Below are 23,676 nucleotides of genomic sequence, written 5' to 3'. Positions count from 1 at the left end.
TATCTCTCAAGCAACAAGTACAAAAGTTGTACGAAAGATATATAAATGTTTTGTTTTGACAGGTAGCAATGCTTGTTGAGTATAAAAATATATAACTGAAACTGTAAATACAACAAAATAACAATGTTCCAGATGGTCTTTTTTCGTCTTATGAAATATAGACAATGACCACTTGGTAAAAGGAATTCAACTTGCCATTCACCGTAGAAGTATTCCATAAATTTTAAAAGGACACATTTTTTTACAATGTCAGTAGAGGTTAAGCAATAAAGTTTTTGTTAGTTTTGTATCGAAAAGAGAGATCTAAACTTTTATTCTCAGATTAATTTCAAATGTGTATCTTTTTCAGATTTATCATTTTGTTCGCTTTGTTTACAAAACTAACTCAACAATGAATGACAAAGAGTCTATTTTGAAAGATTTGAGAAGACGTGTATCAGCATTGCAAGCATATGGTGGCAATAATGAGCTATACTCTATTGTTGTACCCCTCATGCAGAAAGATATGACAATATTAAAATGCCGTGAGCATATATCGGCTTATGAAGAGAACCATTTGTTCTACTTTGCATTGTTTAAACCGCAAATAGAAAATCCGAAAGAAAGTTGGATTGAAAACGCCAAAAGAGATATAAGACGCTTAAGGAAAAATGCAGTTGCTCCATCATTGCGTGAATGTTATGCAGTGAGCGAGGTTATCTCCAGAAGCGTCGTATTAATGTATGAATGTGAAGAAGAAGGATTCATGGGGATAGAAATTGAACCTGTGATCCGTGAGAAGGAGGATGCAAATGACCCACCATTGATATTTTTCTTACGATTTGACAGAGAAAATGTCCACTTCATACGGTGTGATGAAAACATCGATCGTTATATAGACTGTGGTTTAAAAATTACAAATAGAAAACATTCAAAATGTGTTGACAAAAGGTTTCGCAACAACTTTGAAACTTTAACACATTTTCTACTAACAAAAGATAAAAGATTCTTATCTTTTTCAACATCAAGCTATTCAGATGTTTCTTCAGTAGAAATAACCAATATGCTCAGATTATTTACGGAACTCCAAAACAAGAGAAGGATGTTAAGGAATTCCTAAAAGCACACGTAGAAACTGAAGATTTTATACAAGTTTACATGCAACTTGTAAATGTTGAAGAAAATATTTCAGAGAACATTCAGAAGAACGAAAAGAATGCAGAAACGCTTGGGAAACAGTTATCAAAAGATGCGTTCAGGAAACAATTGACTGATTGGAAATCAGCAAAAACAGTACATTTATTTGCACTAGCAAGTATTTTTAATGCTGCGATTTATGTTGTTTCTCCAAGAGATGTTTCAGGCAGAGAAGAGTCAAATTTGTATCTTCCAATTTGCGGTAGTTACTTGTATACATTTGAATCTCCTTTGGTTTTCAAAAGCAGCAAAGAAAGTCCATCGTTTAAAATAAACCTCAAAGAAGAATGTCTATGCCGTCAAAAAACTCCAGAAATCATTGGGCAGTTCCCCATAGCCAACAACACAATAGATCTTGATCGAATTCGATCGCTGGGTGAGTGAATTTGGTTGAAATATCATATTTAGAATTTATAAAAGAAAAACTGAGTATATATTGAAGCAGGTTTCTCTTTCAGGCAAAGATTTTTTTTAATTGAAAATTAGAATTATACACACGTGTCACATTATTTTGTAACACATGTAATGTATTGACCAAGAGGTAATCCAATTATATATTTTCATTATCGGAAATGTCGGATCTAAAACCAATTTCTTAAGAGTCAAAAACTAATTCATCGATGAACAATTAGATTTAGAAACATCAGAAAAAAACAATACCATCGTCAAATGTACATTAAAATTATTTCAACAAAAGTTGACATAATAGTTTGAGAGTGCACAAGGAATTAATCATTCCTCAATGTTTCAGTAAAAGGATAAACCCGAAAGCTCTGTTTTACATTAAATAGTTAAACAGTTACTTATTTATAAATAATATCCACCTAATCAATTGATTAAAAACAATAAAACAGAAAAAAGTGCTTATTGTTATTTTGGTTACAGAATTAATGCCTTGTTGTCCACCCTCTAGTCGTCATGGGCTTCATCAACATTACAAACACATACTGGAAAAGAACAAGTTGATCTATCAGAGAGATGATACACCATGGCCTGGAGAGCTATCTGATGACTACAAACATATCAACGACATTTTAGCAGAAGAAGGGAGGCAATTAGAGCTATTGCTTGGCGGAAAAGGAACACTAGCAAAATGCATAAGCAAAGATGTATTTGGAAATGAAGACGTAGAATTACCCATGAGGTGCGTATAAATAATGGTGCGTTTCAAAGTTTGATACAAAGTATAAATTTTATCAACTGTAGCGATTCAGTATATAAAAATAACGGAATATTTAACTTCTTTGCAGTTTTCCGGAGAACAATTTCGAACGGTCTCTTCAGATAGCAGCTGACTGGACGGGGTTTCCAATATACATTTTTCAAAACTCCAAGGAAAATTTCAGTTGGGAGATTAAAACTCCAACGACCTATGTCAAAGCAAAAAATTGCCGATACTTTATTACATTATTCGTCCAGAAGAAAAATGGAAGAGAATATGTTGATCGAATCATTTCAAAGACTGGATGTAACTGTATGCTGGCCCCTCCATATGTTGCCAAAAAAGTCGATGGTAAAGTGAAATGTTTAAGCAGGATCACAATAAAATGTTTCATAGTTAAATAGATAGATACATGTAGATGAGGTCGGTAGGTGAGATAGACAGACAGACAGACAGACAGACAGACAGACAGACAGACAGACAAATGGATTGATAAACAGATAAACCGATAGCAAGATGGATATCAATATTCCTATTGCATTTTGATTGCGTTTAATGCTGTAATATTTATGTTAAAATACATAAATCATCGATATGACCCAACACACTAAGTAGAATGTTTGATTACAATTTTGTATCTTTCTTCCTCTCATGCTGAAATATGATTTAATATATATTTAACAAGAGTCTCATACTGGGTAAAATTTCAGTTTTCAATTCTTATACAGTTTCAGAAAATCAAGAAATAGGAAAAAACAAACGACATCGGCCGCTTATTACGTTTTTCCCAGTAAACCCTCCTGAAAACTGGTTTTGTGATGATGTACGTAGGGAAATGAACATAATTCCCATATATTCTGAGCTTCGTCTTGTCATGGAAAGAACTGACATGGAAGACCGTATGATAGACACGATTTCCGACTACACACATTCCTTGTATCGATGCATGAGCAAAGATATATTTGGCAGTGAAGAACAATATCAAACAATCATGCAGGAAGTAATAGCAGAAATTAAAGAAAATCCAAACATATATGGTCCCCTTCTAATTGCAGAGAAAGAAAGTGCTGATAGAGAGTCCTTGAAAAACTTCAAATACCGAGACCATAAAGTTTTGGATGCTTTTAGATTTCGTGATACAATACTTAAAGAGTCTGCGACTTTCTTCACTGAGAGAATTGAAGACGGGATGACATTACAGGATCTAGAACTGATCGCAGCAGCAACGTGTTTCCAAGTACCAATATATGTTCTGAGTGCTAGCATACATGAAGACAGAATTGAAACAGAATGGAAGCTCTATAGTCAAATCAGAAGACGAAAACAGCCTAAAGATTTTCTGAGAAGACGACAATATTTAGCTCATATAGATGCCGTTTACAAATGCCTATTTGATGCTGAAAATGTTTCAAAGTTTCACATTACTCTCTTCAGGACCTTTTCAGGACAATTTCACAGAATTGCAGCCAGGTACAGAGTATGTAACTGTTTGATGGACCCACCAGTGGCTTTTGTACCGCAAAAACATAAACATGATAATCAATCAGGTAATTACCCATGAAATAATACTTTTTTATATGTTAAGATATGTTTTTGCAATTTCATTATTTTATACACTTATATGAATAACTAACTCAAGTTTTACATAAAAACTTTTATTTTAAGACTTTAGGATATTCTACGACACAAACCTTGCTAAATCTACACTAACTACCGCAAAATTGGCACTGGATATGTGGATGAGATGCAACATGGCTTTAGAAATTCTGTGTAGCGAGATCATTGATGAATTAGAGGGACGAAGAAGAAATGTAAATATTTCAAATATTGTGGGGTCTTCAGTAGGCATTGCAGGATCAGCACTTGCCATTGCAGGAGTTATTGCAGCTCCATTTACAGCGGGAGTGTCCCTTGGTTTGACAGTTGGTGGAGCTGTTATTGGTTCTTTAAGTGGTGTAACTGTCGTGGGAGCAACAGTAACCGAAGTAGTGTTAAATAGGGATGCAAATGCAAAGTTTCAGCGCTATTACATGAATTTTCGCGAACGATCTAGAGTCTTGGAAGATTCCTTGAAAAAACTCCAAAAATTAATTCAGGTAATACAGGAACGGACAATGCATACAGACGATGCAAACGGGGTTGGTGCAACAGCACTTCAAGTTGCAGCTGGAACATTGTCTATGATCAGCAGTATACCTATAGCAGTTGCACGCGTAGTCCTAAGCGCTGCTTCATTTGCCGACATTGTACTGCCTCCTTTTACAGCTGTTCTTGATGTAGGTTTCCTAGTTTATAGTGTTTACAATCTAGTAAAGGGATCGAAGACAAATGTCACAGAGAAACTGCGGTCTTTTCGATCCGTTCTGAGAGCATCAAGAACCCAGCTGAGGATTATGGCGTACGGAAACAAGATCAAATATTTGCAAAATCCGTCTAATAAGAAGTGAAACGTAATTGTTATATTTTCATGAAAATGCATAGGAATAATTGACATCGTCGTTTATAAAACGCTAAGCGTTTTATAGACTTTGCATCCGAAGTTTGATTACACTAAAAGTTATTTGTCTCTGCTATTCTAATATTGTTTTCTAGTTTGATATATGTTTATTATTTACAGTTGTCTCTTTATATAATATTTTTCACTTACACTTCAAATCTACGGAATCATTTTGCAAAAAGCTTTAATTTACTGGTATTCGATCATTTAATCTTCATTGCCAAATTCTGTTTAGCCAATATCCCTGACCTTATTGTGTCTATCAATCATAAAGCAATTTTTTTATAACATTGTCATAAATGTTTTCAGTAAGTTATTTGAACATTTATTTTTAATTTGACCACGTACGGACTACAATTATTAACACCACTAGCGCCAAACGATGATTCCTTATTTTATGTACTTACAGAAATACCTATATAAATATTTTTACTTACACGTAAAATTCAGATTAATTCAAATTCTTTCAATTTTTCTAACATCCAAATCCCGCATGTACCCCAGCAGTGTGCGTAATTATGTTAATTTATTGTGTAGAATGTGTAGTACAAGACAAGTGCGATATACGTCACTTTAGTCCATTTTGTCAATAAAAACGAATAAAAAAAAATTAAAACTGTACTCTTATAATAGACAAAAACACTTGAAATTGTAAAGAACAAGCGCACTAAGTTCAAATATAAATGATATTTTAGTAATATATGCTGTTGATGTTATTTTGTCGAAAACAGCATTAAATTGAATTCAAGAATTCGTTATTTCAAATTTAATTTGTTAAAACAGATTTTAAAATCTGAAATAACGAATTCAGCGAATTTGTTATAACAGATAAAATTCGTTATAACGAATTCCTAAAATTTGTTATAACAAATTTATTTCGTTATAACGGATTCAACAATTAGTTATAACGATTTAAATTTGTTTTAACAAATTCAAGAATTCGTTATATCAAATTCAAAAATATTTTTTGATAGGTCCTAAATGGGCTTCCGTAGTACGGTCCAATAGGAAATGAAAAATATCATGTTCATAAGTTTTTAAGTGTTCAGTTTTTGAGTTGGGTAATGCTAATATTAGATAATTTAACTTTGGTACACTAGTATTCTTTCCAAAATTGCGTAACTTCAGATACAGATGATTGATTCTAAACGAAATTTTGAATCGGATGTGCATCCAGCAAGGCATGAGATTTTGTTTACGTCGAAGTTACACACATACTTGAACATCAAATCTGTGCATTTCCATCCCACTCCCCTCCAGAAAAACGCAAATTAAAAATTCAAATGACCTCCCATTTTTGCCAAACGTGAATATTCAGACATCTCACAGATTATTTTTTATTTCGTAAAAGTCGGGAATAATTTTGCCCCAGCCATGTTTTGACGTGAAAGTGTGCATGTACCGTTCCGTTCTTATAATGGACTTAATACCAATATAATATTTCTACCATTGTTTATTCTTTTATCCATTTAAACATTTTTTTATATTAATACTGTTTTACAAAGTCTTTTGTTTTGCTACATACAAAACATTATACATGAAATACTGTCAAAATTGATAAACTTGATCAGCATTGGTGAAAAGGCTCGAATTTTACGTGACAATGCCGAATTTTGACGCATTGAGACATATTCAAACATATTGTTTCCTAAAATTTAAATTATGAAACTCCCATTTTTTTCCATCCAGATTCTAAATTATGAAAGAAACAATTTTATGATATTTAACTGTCATCAAAATGGAACCAATTTCATCAATATATTCACTGCATGTGTGGCAAGCGGAAAACCCCCCCAAAACATCAAGGAAGACTTGGAAAGGGATTTAAAAGAAGCAATAACCGTTAAAATGTTATTGATGAATAGATGAGGAGAATCTTCAATAAAAACATTACGAGATACATTCACTTGCTATTTGATTACTTTACCTGCCACAACATAGAGATAGATGATGAGGTTGGACTAAAATATATTAGTTTAGTCTTGCACCTTTCTTTTAATTTCAGTTTATGCAAGAAAAGTGACACAATTACATACATGGGATGTAACAGTCTTTGCTTGTCGTATTTCCATTACAGTGACACACGTATTTACCCAACTGATCTTCGCACGTACCGCCATTTTGACAGGGGTTGCTTAAACAGTCGTCTATATCTTAATAAACAAAACCCAAACCATGTGTTATATAAAAAGAGAGTTTTGAAAATTATTATGATACCAAATATTCATTAGTTTGTTTATAAAACCATATGTACAAGGATTGATACCAAAGTAATGTCACACAATGCACCTTGCATCTCATGGCCGCTTTATAGGATGAAATGATAACACATTTGATTAAAGTTTGTTAAAGAATTAGAATTATATTAATTTTTATAACATGATATATGCGTGACATCGCTGCGTCATGAGTTTACATTTTTTTTTTAGAAAAGGTTTTTATTTCAGATAAATTTACATGCATCAAAATTTGAAAAAGATATGTCATAGACGTTTTTCGTTTCCCCCCAAAAATAAATGTCTGTTTTTATAACGGGACCGTTACCGTCCATTTTGGATAACTACATGTATGCGGGGCCCTTTTGCTTAGATAAGGGAATAAAAGTGTTGGACATGCAAATAGCGATACGATTCATATTTTGCTTTGATAGAAACAAATTAAAAGAAAAAGCACAGGAATTCATTTATCAACCTAAACGCTAGAACGAGTAAATAGGTACCCTTAACGTAGTTCCAATGTCTATATAAAAGAATATGTAAATAAATAATTAAGATAATCGGACACCTTCACTCCTAGCATATCAGTCACCACCCGAATGAATCATCATGTTGATATATATATAAATATATATATATATATATATATATATATATATATATATATATATATATATATATATATATATATATATATATATATATATATATATATATATATATATATATTCTCAGTATTGAAAGTTTGGGTATTCGCTTTGTACCTACTGTTACAAGTTTGTAGCTCGTTAAGTTTACTCTGCGCCATAATTTGAGCCTGACGCATGATGCGCCCCTCTGCTGTTGCTGATTTTGTTCCACCGCTTCATTTCAAAATTCTTCAAATCGCCATGGAATCTTGTTGGAAAGATTATCTTGGCGCATTTTATTGCATATAGTAGTCTCTTTTCATTTACTATTTAATATTTTACAAACCAAATAAAAAAGTTTGTATATATCTGTTCGGTAATTATTGAGACATTTACTCTTACTCCCTTGGGAAAAAAGATAACTCATTAAGGTCAAGATCTAGTAAATGAAAGGTGCCTACAGGTTTATGAAATTAAAGATATAAATTCTTTTCATGATGCTTCATAACTAAAGCTTTGTTAGATAGGGTGTACCGGGGTAAATTTTTGGTTCAACATAATGAAAACTCATGTTTTAAAGTGTCATATTCAATTAAATATGAAGGAAATAAGGAACAAATTTAGGAGTTTGTTCATTTTTGACTAATAAAATATATATTAAATGCAAACAGTCTCTCAAAAAACGGACTGAAACAAGCTTTCGACTTCTTCTCTTAAAATGATTTCAAATTGAATATAGGTATTGGCGCGCATTACTTTTCCCATGATTTAACATAAAATGTCAAGTAAATCAGGATAACTTTTATTAACGTGATTGAAACAAAAGTCATCATTTGCTTATTTTTGTAAGCTTATATACCGGTATATCAATTGACTACAAACTCACTGGAACATCATTTTACCGTTTATCCTTGCTCCAAAGCGCTTTAAACATGTTACAAAAGATGGGAAAACATTAACTATTCTTCATTTTTCAACTTTTCTTTTGATTTTAAAATGGCAACAATTACATACTATTCTCCCTATTCCTGATTTTTTTGTGAAAAAATCGAGATATTCTTCACAAAAGTAAACTTACAGTAGCTGTGAAACGTATCCGGTATCCATTCTGTATGTACAGGTTTATCTTAGATCTGTTGAAATCATTTTGCGTTTAAAAAGTACTTTAGCCTTTTGTTTTAATTCTAGATAAACAATCATTAAATTAACCATGATTATCTTAATCCTTGATCCCTTCCCATCGTATTGTTTTTGTTTATGCAATTTCTTGGCCAAAAGAAGGTCTTCTTCCGAGATTCCCACCAATTCTATGAATATTCGCTGCGCTGCCTTGTTGTCAAATTTTAATATACCGTCACAGTCAGATTTCCATTGCTTGGTAAATATTTTTTGTATTCTCTCCTTATTTCAAATCGAACACTAGTAAAACTTGCACAAAAGTTAGCCACAATTAATCGCAAAATGAACCTAGATAATTTGATTAATTTAAATAAAAATTTCTTTTGTCGTTATTTGTGAACCTACCAACATTTAAAACATAGATGTTTCAGGGGTTTTTTTTCACTCCGATTGTGCGCCAGTGCCGGGTAAACCGACCATTGCTTCTTTGTGCACCTTCGTAAACAAATAATTAACTATATTGTAATGTTTCTTTGCTTAATTATTTGTGTTTCTTCAATGTGTGTGCCAACTTTTTACTTGTCTCAATAATTTTTGAACAACTTTCATAATTTTTTTACTGATTAAAAAGTAACTTTAAAAACGTTTTATATGCAAATAAATCAAATCAAACAATTCATTAGAAACACAAATGTCGTTTGTATCCTTTACAATCTTTTTATTAGGATTAAATATTTTCTATGAAACTGATTTCCATTGTTAGTAATATTCTTTCGTGCTGTACATATTACCCTACTGTATGGGAGTTGGAATAGTTTTTTTTATTAGTTTAATATTGAGCATATAAATTTCACTAACGTTAATTTTTCCCCACCTATATGTCTACGAGGAAGAATCTTTTAAATATATAGATACTTATGCAAAGGATAATTTCCTTTTTTATGTTTGATTTTAGCTTCAATCTTGCATGTTTATTATATATGGTCGTTAAACGTATTGGCAAATTATTAAGTATCACAATGCTATTAAAGTGCGAAATTGACTAGATTTTTTACAAGCATTTAGTTTCTCAACATAGAGCAATTTTGCTCGGTTTGAGACGTGCCTATCATATAACATTTTGGAATTAATTTTAGTTTTTATGTACCTTCTTAAATCATTTGGACAATCCACAAAGCAATATCGTAATGCTATAAAGGAAAGAAGAAATGGTAGCAAGAAAAACTATTTAAAAGATGTTCCAGTATTTACCAGTTAAAAAAAATGATGAGTTTAATGATGATAATGCTGAGAAGATTGTTACATGTTTATGTTACAACGTCGCGAATATCTTCTGTGGTAAATATATGATAAATGTCAAACCCGATCCTAATTTTATCAGTGTTTTTACATTTTCATTCAAAACATAAGCCGAACGATTAAGATGATTTGAAACGATTTTTTAACGACATGCTGACATTAATTAAGAACATGACTGCTTTATTTTAAAATGAAAATGTTATCTTCACTACACGTTAAAACATCCACATTACTACTGTGGTTTCATTAATTTTCGTGGATTTTCTGAATACCACAGTTTCAAGGATACGTAATTTCGTGGCCAATGATCCTATCAATACAAAATGTTAGTTGAAATTGAACTTCAATGAACATTTAATTTTGTGGATCAACTAAACAACGAAATCAACGAAAATTGGTATTCAACGAATAGTGATGAAACCACAGTATTGTTTCCGAAGATAATGCATTCCGTGTGGCAACGTCTAGAGCTTTAAAAATAGATTTTTACTGTTAGATAAAGATTTAAATACAACGTGCAGCTTGCTGCATGTTTAAAACGATCGATTTGCGCCAGCTTAAGTCAATATTTTCTATTGTTTATTGAGAGTACGTCCGGGACAAATTCTATCGGTGGACTAGGCGTCTTTTATGCAAGTGGGTGAGTTGTTGTCATATATACTGTACAGTGTAACTCTTAGTTTAATTTCTGTCAAATTGATGTTTTTGAACAGGTTAGTGCCCAGAAATTGGCGTCTGCACACTCGAAATTAAAAATAATATATTGCTTTGAGAGCTGTAATTAGAAATCATGTAAGCAATATCATGGTATCTAACAAATAAAGAAAATTGACATTGAGTACAAATTTGATATCCACAGTGCATCAAAATATAGAAAGTGTGTGCAAAACAAATTTGAACGTAACAATGCATATTTTAGTTACCGGACTATATTATGATTTGGTTAATAGTTTTACCTGCTACAATAGGAATTTTGTATCGATACTCGAAACAAAAAATTTACATTATTTTGAAGGCAATGGAAACAATGTTCTTAAGAATGGGTGCAAAAAATAAAGAAATTTGGAAATAGACATAAGCCAAATGTCACGAACCTGAATCAGTTATGAATATTGAAATTGACGAAATCGTGTTGCTTTTATATAGACTCCTTATCATTTAACACTTGATAACGCCTATATATGATTTGAGGCGCTATCGGAAATCAATTATTTAAGTTGAACATATTATTTTACAAATTAGAAACGAAGTATTATTGAACATTTGCACAATAGTTTATTGCATACCAATGCCCGTGCATTTCATCATGTAAACTACAATCCATACCAAAGCAATATATTGACAAAAACGGGGTCAAGTAGAAACGCCACTTTTTTCAACTGAAAGGGACAGACGAAAGCATTCTAATTCTTTTAAACATTAACAACAGACTTGAACGTATTCATGTTCTAAAATTGCTTTGTCGCCCAAAGACATTTCCCATACAAGTTCTTAACAGCACCGTTTCAACGGATCCTTGATAAAAATAAAAGGCGTAGCTTAGTAATAGTTGAACAAAGGACTTTAAATGAAATATTAAATTACTGGAAGAGTATTCTAATATTTAAATACCTATAACGTTACGTTAATGTAAACATTTAAAGAGTGTTCATGGCAATGGCCCAAGTTCTAAAAAAAATATTATGTACACAAATCACGATTTGCAGTTGTCCTGACGACCTTTGATAGAAAATAATTTATTACTGCACTCAGCAAGACTACACATTCTATGTAACTAACATTGCAGTAATGCACGAAAACGAATGAAGTAAACTGAAGAGCTCAAATACAGTTCAGGTGGTTGAAATGATGAAAGGTCCGGCAGGTAAACACAAACATCGTATATTGATCAAATTTTTAAATACAGCTTCCCAAGCGCTTACAAATATTATAATAAAGCAATAAGAACATTTTTTCTCTCGGTAATAATTCCGCTTGTCATGAAATTGAGCAGCACAATTTTATTCTTATGTTGTGTTTTCATTATGTGATACCACAAGGGCATATATAAATATCATGACATATCAGCTTTCGTTGGCATACAGAGAAGATCGTCGGAAGATAAAGACATTTTTTGAATTTTTATTTAGAATATTTAGAAGTTTGTTAATATTTGACTTGCTCTATTCCAAGGCCTTAAATTATACACTTTTAAATTTGTCTTTTAAATAGAAAACTTTAAGTGTAAGAATTGTATTGTCGTCCTCTTGACTGATTAAACTGTCGTCCAAGCAATTCTCTGGCAGATATGATGATAGTTTTTCCAATTCAATGCGTTCTATAAAAATCCACTTCTAAATTGCGGTCATTATTAAATCATACATTATACCCGATTAGATAATAATTTTTATGTCCTCCATTTATCTTATGCTAAAATGTGTGGAAACCAGTTCCATCTTGGTCCTGCAGCTTTGTTAATTTTTACTCCTTTAAACACTACAAGTCATGATTTGATGAATATTGTCATTTATTAATGACGAAGATAAACAACTAACTACAAATATACTACCTTAACTACTAGGGAGATCCCAGATAAACATAAAGAGACTTATTAAGCACCTAATTTCAGACAGGCAGTGGGATCTCCCTAAAGACTAAGTAAGACATAATTATCATTGATGAATATACATTTAGAAGATGGGAGATCCCAAGATAACATATATCCAAACTAGACTACAACAATGGCAGGGGGATCTCCCTGTCATATGAAAAACCAAAACAACGTAAAAAATAAGGGGGCATATACAAAACATTTTGAAAACCAAAACAATGTAAAATTTACTGTGACATAAACAAAACATTTAGGAGGGTGTAATGGGGATGGTGGAGGGTTAATTTTTACATAAATAAACTCTCTGTTCACATAAAAACGTCCATCAAATACCAGGGTAATAACAAAAGTGGCTTTCACGTGATTACAGTCCTGCAATTTCATTGGTTGTTGACAAGATACAAGCACAAATATTCTTAAAAATAGATATAATGGACCCTCAGGTTAAAAATAACTATAAATAACCAGATTCTAAAAATAGATTCTGTGACAAAAATAGATGGTTAAGATTCAATGATGCCATAAAACATATTATTTAACAATAATATTTCATTATGTCCTCCATTTATCTTATGCTAAAATGTGTGGAAACCAGTTCCATCTTGGTCCTGCAGCTTTGTTAATTTTTACTCCTTTAAACACTACAAGTCATGATTTGATGAATATTGTCATTTATTAATGACGAAGATAAACAACTAACTACAAATATACTACCTTAACTACTAGGGAGATCCCAGATAAACATAAAGAGACTTATTAAGCACCTAATTTCAGACAGGCAGTGGGATCTCCCTAAAGACTAAGTAAGACATAATTATCATTGATGAATACACATTTAGAAGATGGGAGATCCCAAGATAACATATATCCAAACTAGACTACAACAATGGCAGGGGGATCTCCCTGTCATATGAAAAACCAAAACAACGTAAAAAATAAGGTGGCATATACAAAACATTTTGCCACAAAATCCAATGACAATTGGATTCCGCCACCCAAAGGACAAAAAGGGGAACTGGTTACTTATTAGACCATTTCAAAATATCTAAAAAAAAATCATATTTATTTGCAGTACATGTTAGGTTTTAAATACAACTTTTAGTTTTAATTAAACAAAATGTCAGGTGGACAGCAACACAAAGAAGAATAAATGGTAAAACACATATCCTAGTATGATCATATTAGTATCTATAGTAGTTATTGATAACCAAATAGTGGGGTGGATAAGGACATAAAAACATGAGGAAGGGGTAGCAGACATAATCTGAACTAACCAAATAAGACGAAAGGGGGGGGGGGGGGGAGGTTCGGTAGCAGACATGATCTGACCTATTGTGGGTTTAGGGTGGTAGCAGACATAATCTGACCTACTTTGGGTTCAGAGTAGTAGCAGACATATCCTGCATAGTAAAACTCAATGTGAAAAAACGGTGTGGTAGCAGACATATATCTGAACTACCTGGTACTCTAGCATGACTAGTATTTAAGAACATAATGAAACCGTCAAATTCTCAATCATTTTTAACAGAAAATGAACCGATACGAATGTAACGCTTGACAGCATCCGACTTCCATCTACCCATATATTGAATAGCATTTTCTGAATAACCCACTTGTGCTGCATGTGTAGCAGCTCCGATTCTAAAGCTGTGACCCTTGTATTGTTTGGGATCCAAACCAATAAATTTGATAACTTCACTCAATTTTTTGGAAACAAAGGAATATGACACAAGACAACCATCTAAAAACTGGAAAAGAGGTCCCTTTGAATGACGGTAATGTTTTAGATATTTAAACAGTGCGTGAACTGGACATGAATGAATGTTTTTTGATGTTTCTAAAGTAATAAACATTGGTTGTCCTAAACTAATGGTTTGAAATGAGTAGGATTAATTGAACATGTTTTAATTTGTTATTTACTACCTCAAAACGCACATCTGACCTTTGAATTACAAATTCTGTCCGAGTTTTTGATGTTATAACCAATTCACCTAACCTGAAAAAACCATGGAATGCAATCAAAAACAAGGCCATAAGCAAAAGCATTTGGGCATGATCAGGGATTGTGTGACTCAAAGCATTTACAATCTTGGTGAGAATTTCTCCAGTTATTGGCAAACGTGAGTCTACAGTTGGGCCTACTTTGTGACACCCTTTCAGCATCTTCTGTACTAAGAAACATTGAGCTGGATCTGCATATTAAGAATCTTATGAATGTATGCAACAGCTGAAATATGTGATGATATTGAGCTTGGTGAATATCCGATATCAAACAAATGACCTATAAAATTGCAGAGTGTAATGGATTTTACAGGTAATGATATGGAATCAGCCCAGGAAAAGAAAAGCTTCCATGAATGCTGATATGCTTTTCTTGTTGCGGGGGCTAATGAAGCTTGCAGTAGTCTTTGTGCTGAAGATGTTAAATGTAAAGAAGGCCCTCTGGAATTTTCGTTGGTTGTTGTTGTAAATATGGTGTTTCCCGAAATGCTTCCTGAAATTTAAAACAAGATAATTTGTCAGCTGTAACATTCAACTTCCCTGGAATGTGTTTTTCCCGGAAATGGATATTGCACTGTAGCGACACTAAAACAAGTCTGCGTAATAATTTCATCAACGATTTATCCCTACTAGACTTTTTGTTGATAACTTCTACCACAGCCATATTGTCTGATAGGAACAACACCTTTTTGTTTTTGAAATGAACTGACCACACTTCCAATGCAAGAACAATTGGAAACAATTCTTTAATGCAAATTTGATAGTCTTTTAATTCTAAAGGACATTTACTGACAAACGACAGTGACCCTAAAACAGCTGCAAATCCAAGTAAACCTGATGCATCTGTGTATAGACTGAGGTGGTCTTAAGATAACCAAGCACTGTCTAAAAATACTGATTTACCATCATAATGGTCAATGGACATTGCCCAAGTTTCTAAATCAGCTCTAGATTCTTTATTCAGTCTAATGTAAAACTTAGGATTTGTTAGGCCACATGTCAAGTTTATCAGTCTACGAAGGAATGTTCGCCCTGGAACCACAACAGAGCAAGCAAAATTTAAAAGACCTATAATGGATTGCATGTCTTTTAATGTGACCTTTTTGCATTTCTTAAATAAGTGTAGTTAATCCTGGATCTTTTGGATTTTATCCACAGGAAGCCGGCATTCCATATTCACTGAATCTACCTCAATTCCATATATAACAATATTGGTCGTAGGTGCCTGGGTTATTTCCATTTTGATCGGTAACCCAATTGACTTGCAAAGAAATAAAAAACTGGCAAGATCATTCGAACAGCTTAATATTGAATTTAGGGGGGCCCACAAAGAAAAAATCGTCTAAAATGTGTGACATACCCGAAGCATGAAAAACATTCAACATGACTAATTGCAAAGCTTTACTAAATGACTCAAAAATTTGACAGCTACTGCTGGCACCCATTGCCAGACACTTATCGTAATAAAACTGACCCTCCCAAATAAACCCTAGCAAATGATAATCAGATGGGTGAATGGGGATAATGCGAAAGGCATCCTCAATATCTGTTTTGGCCATCAGACAACCTCGCCAAAACATTCTAACTAAAGAAACTACCTCATCTATAGAATCGTATTGGACTGCTGAATTTTCTTGAGGTATGTTTGAATTAACTGAATGATTTTTAAGAAAAGAAAGGTCATGAATCACCCGAAATTTCCCAGTATTTCCTTTTGGTACTAGTCCAAGTGGAGAAACAACAAAGTTATCAAATGGTTTGTATGAGAATGGACCAGCAATACGCCCTTTGCTAAAACCTGTTTGTATGTAGTTTTTAATGATATCCGGATGTTCAAATGTGGATTTATGGTTTTGAGGGGTACATGGTGGAGGATTAGATGTACAGCCTAACTTAAAACCAAAGGTGAAGCCGTTAATCAAGTATGATGATAGCACTGATACATGTAGTACTGATAGTATTGATCAAAAAATTACTTAAAATTTTTGGATTGACTGGAGATGGAAACTGGCAGACTGTGGGTGTTATGTGGGGATTTGGTTGTATTGATTGTACCTTGTTTTTGTCTTTGCACTCTACAGTTGACTCTTGCATGTGACAATGAACATAACTGACACTTGTGGCTGTAAGGACAGGGCATGTGTGTACAAGATTCACCATTGTTGAAGGCATAACAGAATTTGATAGGTCTGCTCCCTGCATTGGTACGAAAGGGCTGCTGGGATTGAAAATTGCACATGGCAGAAGCCTTAACCTTTAACTCTTCGACAGGTTTTTGCCATGGTAAATCTGACGATTCTCTTAACATGCGAAAGTTCTCATCGTATACCCTCCATGACTTATCCCCTTACATTTTATGCATTTCCCTAATGAAAAAACAGTATTTTAAGAGAAGGGGAGCTTGTTCTGGGTACTTCTCAATGTAAATAGCCATATATATATATAAAAAAAAAAGGCGTCAGTCCACTGCTGAATAGACAGTGGAGTTTTGGGTTTTGAGAACCCCTGTTTCAATGTTACAGACCCTGTTGAAATCTTTAAGGATAATGGTTCCTCTCGCTGCTGCAACAACATATTTACATCAATGAACTGATTCGCCCAGATTTTGGTTTTCACCCGTTGTTGTGTTGCAGCACCGAGGGGAATACCATCAGAAATTGAAATAACATTTTTAATTTGTGCTGTTGCTGGCTCACTTGAGGTTTGTTGGAGTAAAGCATTGACTAAATTTGCAGTGTTCGTGGTTGAGTCTGCAGTATGTTGTATACTGTCTGATGAGGATGTGGGAGTAGCAGGCTTTGGAATGACATTGCTCGATGAAGGTTGTTGAATGGAACCCTCAAATGTAGGGACTATGGTATTGTTTGCCCTGTCACTTGCAGAGGTATTTTCACATAAATCCAAGTTACTTATATCATGACTGACCTCTGCACTATTGTTGTCAGATATGTTCATAGCACTGTCCGTATTGGAAGAGTTTTGAGATTGCTTTATGATAGCCGACGCTAAAGGGTCATAGTCAATCACTGCCGCCACAGAAGGATTGGGACTGTTTATTGGCATCGTAGACGACTTTTTCCTTTTTGTTGCTGGCTTAGGTGTGGAATCCGACCCCCGTTTAGGCATGGTTAATTTTGAAATGATTAACAAATGTGTTGCTTCAAATTTACTGCAACCCTGGACTCACTTTGGGAAGTGTTTTAGTTTATGTGTTTACCATTGAACACAAAAAACATAGTGCAATCATTTGACACAGTATATAGTATTTTATATACTTTCTTGGTACCATGAGTACTAATAATTTTAAATCTAATAATAATGTTAAATGGACAATGTCTTATTCAGATAAAAGTTGCTTAGGATTCATGAGCCAATCATTATTTGGCATGAATGATGGTGTTCCTCAACAAACTACTGATTCAAATCTTAGAAAATGACCTGTTATGGTCTTGAAATATGCCGTAAAACATATTATCTAACAATAATATTTCATGCTGTTTTAAATTTGAAATACTTAACAGTGGATTTTTAACCAACTGTGTAAATTTATTCATATACAATATTTGAAAAACATTAAAATCTCGAAATGAATAAGGTTTTTAGTTTATTAAGTATGGACATTTAATGATTTTAAGTGTAAGTGTTTTCTTGAAGCCTTGCCCATCAGCCTTTTATCACTAACAGCGTTGCTTAAATTTGTATCTTCCAAGCAACAAGCTGCACGAACGAATTATAAATGTTTTGTTTTGACGGGCATCAATGCTCGTTGAGCATAAAAATATATCCAGTGGTAACAACGTTATTGTTGACAAGCCAATCGTGTTAAATAGTTCGTGCGTGATCCTGCATTTTTTTTCGTTATGGAACTTTTTTTACGGAATACCAGGATTTATTCTTAAAACAAAGACAATTAGATTTTGTAAAACAATGTGAATTTAAAACTTTTTTTAAAATAAGAACATTGACAGTTGTTAACATTCATTCTCTCTTTCGTCGTTAAATACATTTTTTTTTTATTTCCACAGCTCATTCAATCCTTTGTTCGGTCGAGTTAGTTTTGCTTACTTTTATTATCAGCCTATATCAAGCATCAATTGTGTCTTGACAAATAATTTCAATCATATTAGCAAAAGCGACACGTTGAATGAAAACGGCCAAGCTTACCCGTTCCCCCTTTTAAACTAAACGATTATTCCCAACGTTTTTCTTTCAAATGAGAACACGATACGCATTATGTTCTAGTAGATTGTATACACATTTGTTTGAAATAAAATTTATTTTGACGCTTTAAATTTTAGAATAAATAGAAATAAATCAATTATGTACTATAAATTATGAAAATATTGGATGTGAAAAATCGAAATTCTATGGAACAAGGTAACAAATTTACCTGTATCCCACATAATTAAATCGTACGTAAGAGAATTAAATTACACAAACAGTCAACTCGTATGTAAATAATTTCGTGTAGTTTATGCATTATCTTCATTTCTATTACACGTAATTTTCTTTACTTATGATAGAAGTTAATATTCGTTATGGAGACAAACAAATTAATATGTGTGTGAATTCTTTATATTTGTGTATGGATGTGTAAAAGTGTTAACTCGTAAAATACAAAACAGTGCATGACTAAAGTACATGCCGCTTTTCAATAACACACAAACATAAAGCAATAGGAATTAAAGTAATACGTTTCCTTAATTCTAATCTTAAAAATTTTTGCGTTTTTAATGGTGTAGAATCGTTCGGTTGCGTGTTTTATCGTTTTTGTTCGTGTATCGTGAAGATTCAGTAAGTTAGTGATCGTCCGTGTATCGTGCGTGATCGTTCGTGTATCGTGCGTGATCGTTCGAGTATCAGAATCATGCGTGTCGTTTGTCAACAATAACGTTGCTACCACTGTAACTGAAACTGTAAATACAACAAAATATTAATGTTCCAGCTGGTCTTATTTTCGTCTTTTGAAATATAGACAATGATCCCTTCGTAATCGAAATTCAACTTGCCTTTCACCATAGAAGTATTCCATAAATATTAAAAGGACACATTTTTTTTACAATGTCAGTAGAGGTTAAACAATAAAGCTTTTGCTAGTTTTGTATCGAAAAGAGAAATCTAGACCTTTATTATCAGATTAATTTCAAATCTGTGTTTTTTCAGATTTCTTATTACTTTGTTTCCAAAACTAACTCAACAATGAATGACAAAGAGTCTATTTTGAAAGATTTGAGAAGACGTGTATCAGCATTGCATGCAGATAGTGGCAATAATGAGCTATACTCTATTGTTGGACCACTCATTGATACTTTTCTTACGATTTGACAGAGAAAATGTCCATTTCATACGATGTGATGAAAACATTGATCGTTATATAGACTGTGGTTTAAAAATTACAAATAGAAGACATTCAAAATGTGTAGACAAAAGGTTCCGCAACAACTTTGAAACTTTAAGACATTTTCTACTAACAAAAGAAAAAAGATTCTTATCTTTTTCAAAATCTAGTTATTCAGATGTTTCTTCAGTAGAAATAACCAATATGTTCGATCTTTTTGCTCAGATTATTTACGGAACTCCAAAAAACGAGAAGGATGTTAAAGATTTCCTAAAAGCACACGTAGAAGCTAATGATTTTGTACAGGTTTACAAGCAACTTGCAAATGTTGAAGAAAATATTTCAGAGAACGTTCACGACAAAAAGAATGCAGAGACGCTAGGGAAACAGTTATCAAAAGATGCGTTCAGGAAACAATTAACTGATTGGAAATCGGCAAATGCAGTACATTTATTTGCACTAGCAAGCATTTTTAATGCTGCAATTTATGTTGTTTCCCCAAAAGATGTTTCAGGCAGGGAAGAGTCAAATTTGTATCTTCCAATTTGCGGTAGTTACTTGTATACATTTGAATCTCCTTTGGTTTTCAAAAGCAGCAAAGAAAGTCCATCGTTTGAAATAGACCTCAAAGAAGAATGTCTATGCAGTCAAAAAACTCCAGAGATAATTGGGCAGTTCCCAATTGCCAACAACACAATAGATCTTGATCGAATTCGATCGCTGGGTGAGTGAGTTTGTTTCAGTTATCATATTTGGAATTTATAAGAAAAAACTTAGTATGTGTTGAAGCAGCTTTCTCTTACAGGCAATTTTTTTTAGATTGAAAATTAGAATTATACACTCGTGTCACATTATTTTGTAACACGTGTAATGCATTAACCAAGAGTTAATCTTATATTTTTTCATTATCAGGAATATCGAATCTAAAACTAAATTATAAAGTGTCAAAAAACCAATTCATCGATAAACAACTAGATTTAGAAATGTAAATTAAAATTATTTCAACAAAAGTTGACATAATACTTTGAGAGTGCACAAGGAATTAATCATTCCTCAATGTTTCAGTGAAAGGATAAACCTAAAAGCTCTGTAAAACAGTTACTTATTTTTAAAAATACACCTAATCAATTGATTACAAACAATAAAACGGAAAAAAGTGCTTATTGTTATTTTGGTTTCAGAATTAATGCCTTGTTGTCCACCCGTCAGTCGTCATGGGCTTCATCAACATTACAAACACATACCGGAAAAGAACAAGTTGATTTATCAGAGAGATGATACCCCATGGCCTGGAGGGCTATCTGATGACTACAAACATATCAACGACATTTTAGCAGAAGAAGGGAGGCAATTAGAGCTATTGCTTGGCGGAAAAGGAACACTAGCAAAATGCATAAGCAAAGATGTATTTGGAAATGAAGACGTAGAATTGCCCATGAGGTGCGTATTAATAATACTGCGTTTCAAAGTTTGATACAAAGTATAGATTTTATCAACTGTAGCAATTCAGTATAAAAAAATAACTGAATATTCAACTTCTTTGCAGTTTTCCGGAGAACGATTTCGAACTGTCTCTTCAAATAGCAGCTGACTGGACGGGATTTCCAATATACATTTTTCAAAACTGCAAGGAAAATTGCAGTTGGGAGATTACAACTCCAACGACTTATGTCAAAGCCAAAAATTGTCGATACTTCATAACATTATTCCTCCAGAAGGAAAATGGCAGAGAATATGTTGATAGAATCACTTCAAAGACTGGATGTAACTGTATGCTTGCTCCTCCATTTGTTGCCAGAAAAGTAGAAGGTAAAGTTAAATGTTTACGCAGGAATCACAAAAAAAATGTGTCATAGATAAATAGATAGATGGATGAGGTCGGAAGATGAGACAGACATAGAAACATATGGATTGATAAACGGACGAACCGATAGCAAGATGGATATGAATATTCTTAAAGCATTTTGAATGCTGTAATATTTATGTTAAAATACATAAATCATCGATGTGACCCAAAACAATAAGTAAAATGTTTGAAGAAAATCTTGTAACTTTCTTTCTCTCTCATGCTGAAATATGATTTAATATATATTAAACAGGAGTCTGGATAAAATCTCAGTTTTCAATTTCTATACAGTTTCAGAAAATCAAGAAATAGGCAAAAACAAACGACATCGGCCGCTTATTACGTTTTTCCCAGTAAACCCTCCTGAAAACTGGTTTTGTGATGATGTACGTAGAGAAATGAACATAATTCCGATACATTCTGAGCTTCGTCTTGTCATGGAAAGAACTGACATGGAAGACCGTATGATAGACACGATTTCCGATCACACACATTCCTTGTATCGATGCATGAGCAAAGATATATTTGGCAGTGAAGAACAATACCAAAAAATCATGCAGGAAGTAATAGCAGAAATAAAAGAAACTCCAAACATATATGGCCCTCTTCTAATTGCAGAGAAAGAAAGTGCTGATAGAGAGTCTTTGAAAAACTTCAAATACCGAGAACATAAAGTTTTGGATGCTTTTAGATTTCGTGATACAATACTTAAAGAGTCTGCGACTTTCTTCACTGAAAGAATTGAAGATGGGATGACATTGCAGGATCTAGAACTCATCGCAGCAGCAACGTGTTTCCAAGTACCAATCTATGTACTTAGTGCTAGCATACATGAAGACAGAATTGAAACAGAATGGAAGCTCTATAGTCAAATAAGAAGACGAAAACAGCCGAAAGATTTTCTGAAAAGACGACAATATTTTGCTCATATAGATGCCGTTTACAAATGCCTATTTGATGCCGAGAATGTTTCAAAGTTTCACATTACTCTCTTCCGGACCTTTTCAGGACAATTTCACAGAATTGCAGCCAGATACAGAGTATGTAACTGTTTGATGGACCCACCAGTGGCTTTTGTACCGCAAAAACATAAACATGATAGTCATTCAGGTAATTACCCATAAAATAATAATGGGCAGTTGTCTTTCTACATAATTTTTTATATGTTAAGATATGCTTTTGCAATTTCATTATTTTATACACGTATATAAATAACTCACTGAATTTTTTTATAAAACTTTCATTTTAAGACTTTAGGATATTCTACGACACAAACCTTGCTAAATCTACACTAACTACCGCAAAATTGGCATTGGATATGTGGATGAGATGCAACATGGCTTTAGAAATACTGTGTAGCGAGATCATTGATGAATTAGAGGGCCGGAGACGAAATGTAAATATTTCAACTATTGTGGGGTCTTCAGTAGGCATTGCAGGATCAGCACTTGCCATTGCAGGAGTTATTGCAGCTCCTTTTACAGCGGGAGTGTCCCTTGGTTTGACAGTTGGTGGAGCTGTCATTGGTTCTTTAAGTGGTGTAACTGTTGTGGGAGCAACAGTAACCGAAGTAGTGTTAAATAGGGATGCAAATGCAAAGTTTGAGCGCTATTCAAGAATTTTCGCGAACGATCTAGAGTCTTGGAAGATTCCTTGAAAAAACTCCAAAAATTAATTCAAGTAATACAGGAACGGACCATGCATACAGACGATGCAAACGGGGTTGATGCAACAGCACTTCAGGTTGCAGCTGGAACACTGTCTATGATCAGGGGTATACCTATAGCAGTTGCACGCGTAGTC

General features: G+C 33.3%; 1 protein-coding gene and 2 pseudogenes across 1 annotated transcript; 2 read left to right on the top strand and 1 right to left on the bottom strand.

Moving 5' to 3' along the window:
• Window positions 1-373: 373 nt before the first annotated feature.
• LOC128182796 (uncharacterized) lies at window positions 374-5,471 on the top strand (annotated as a pseudogene).
• Window positions 5,472-16,661: 11,190 nt separating this feature from the next.
• LOC128185235 (uncharacterized) lies at window positions 16,662-17,862 on the bottom strand (annotated as a pseudogene).
• A 2,236-nt stretch (window positions 17,863-20,098) lies between these two features.
• LOC128185569 (uncharacterized) lies at window positions 20,099-23,666 on the top strand. The gene is made up of 5 exons (XM_052855151.1): window positions 20,099-20,751; window positions 21,209-21,467; window positions 21,574-21,836; window positions 22,165-22,983; window positions 23,124-23,666. Exons 1-5 carry the CDS (start codon window positions 20,232-20,234, stop codon window positions 23,528-23,530), a joined length of 2,268 nt encoding a protein of 755 aa, XP_052711111.1. The 5' UTR covers window positions 20,099-20,231; the 3' UTR covers window positions 23,531-23,666.
• Window positions 23,667-23,676: the final 10 nt, after the last annotated feature.

The sequence above is a fragment of the Crassostrea angulata genome, chromosome 5 (assembly GCF_025612915.1).
Source record: "Crassostrea angulata isolate pt1a10 chromosome 5, ASM2561291v2, whole genome shotgun sequence".
In the NCBI taxonomy this organism is placed as follows: Eukaryota; Metazoa; Mollusca; class Bivalvia; order Ostreida; family Ostreidae; genus Magallana; species Magallana angulata.
This window is presented reverse-complemented; position numbering and strand designations above follow the sequence as displayed.

Bases quoted from the DNA above. Each gene is read 5' to 3' on its own strand.
- LOC128185569 (XM_052855151.1), top strand. From the start codon at position 20,232: ATGTTCGATCTTTTTGCTCAGATTATTTACGGAACTCCAAAAAACGAG. The intron at 21,468-21,573 runs GTGCGTATTAAT...ACTTCTTTGCAG, and splicing joins GACGTAGAATTGCCCATGAG to TTTTCCGGAGAACGATTTCG. The intron at 21,837-22,164 runs GTAAAGTTAAAT...ATTTCTATACAG, and splicing joins TGTTGCCAGAAAAGTAGAAG to TTTCAGAAAATCAAGAAATA.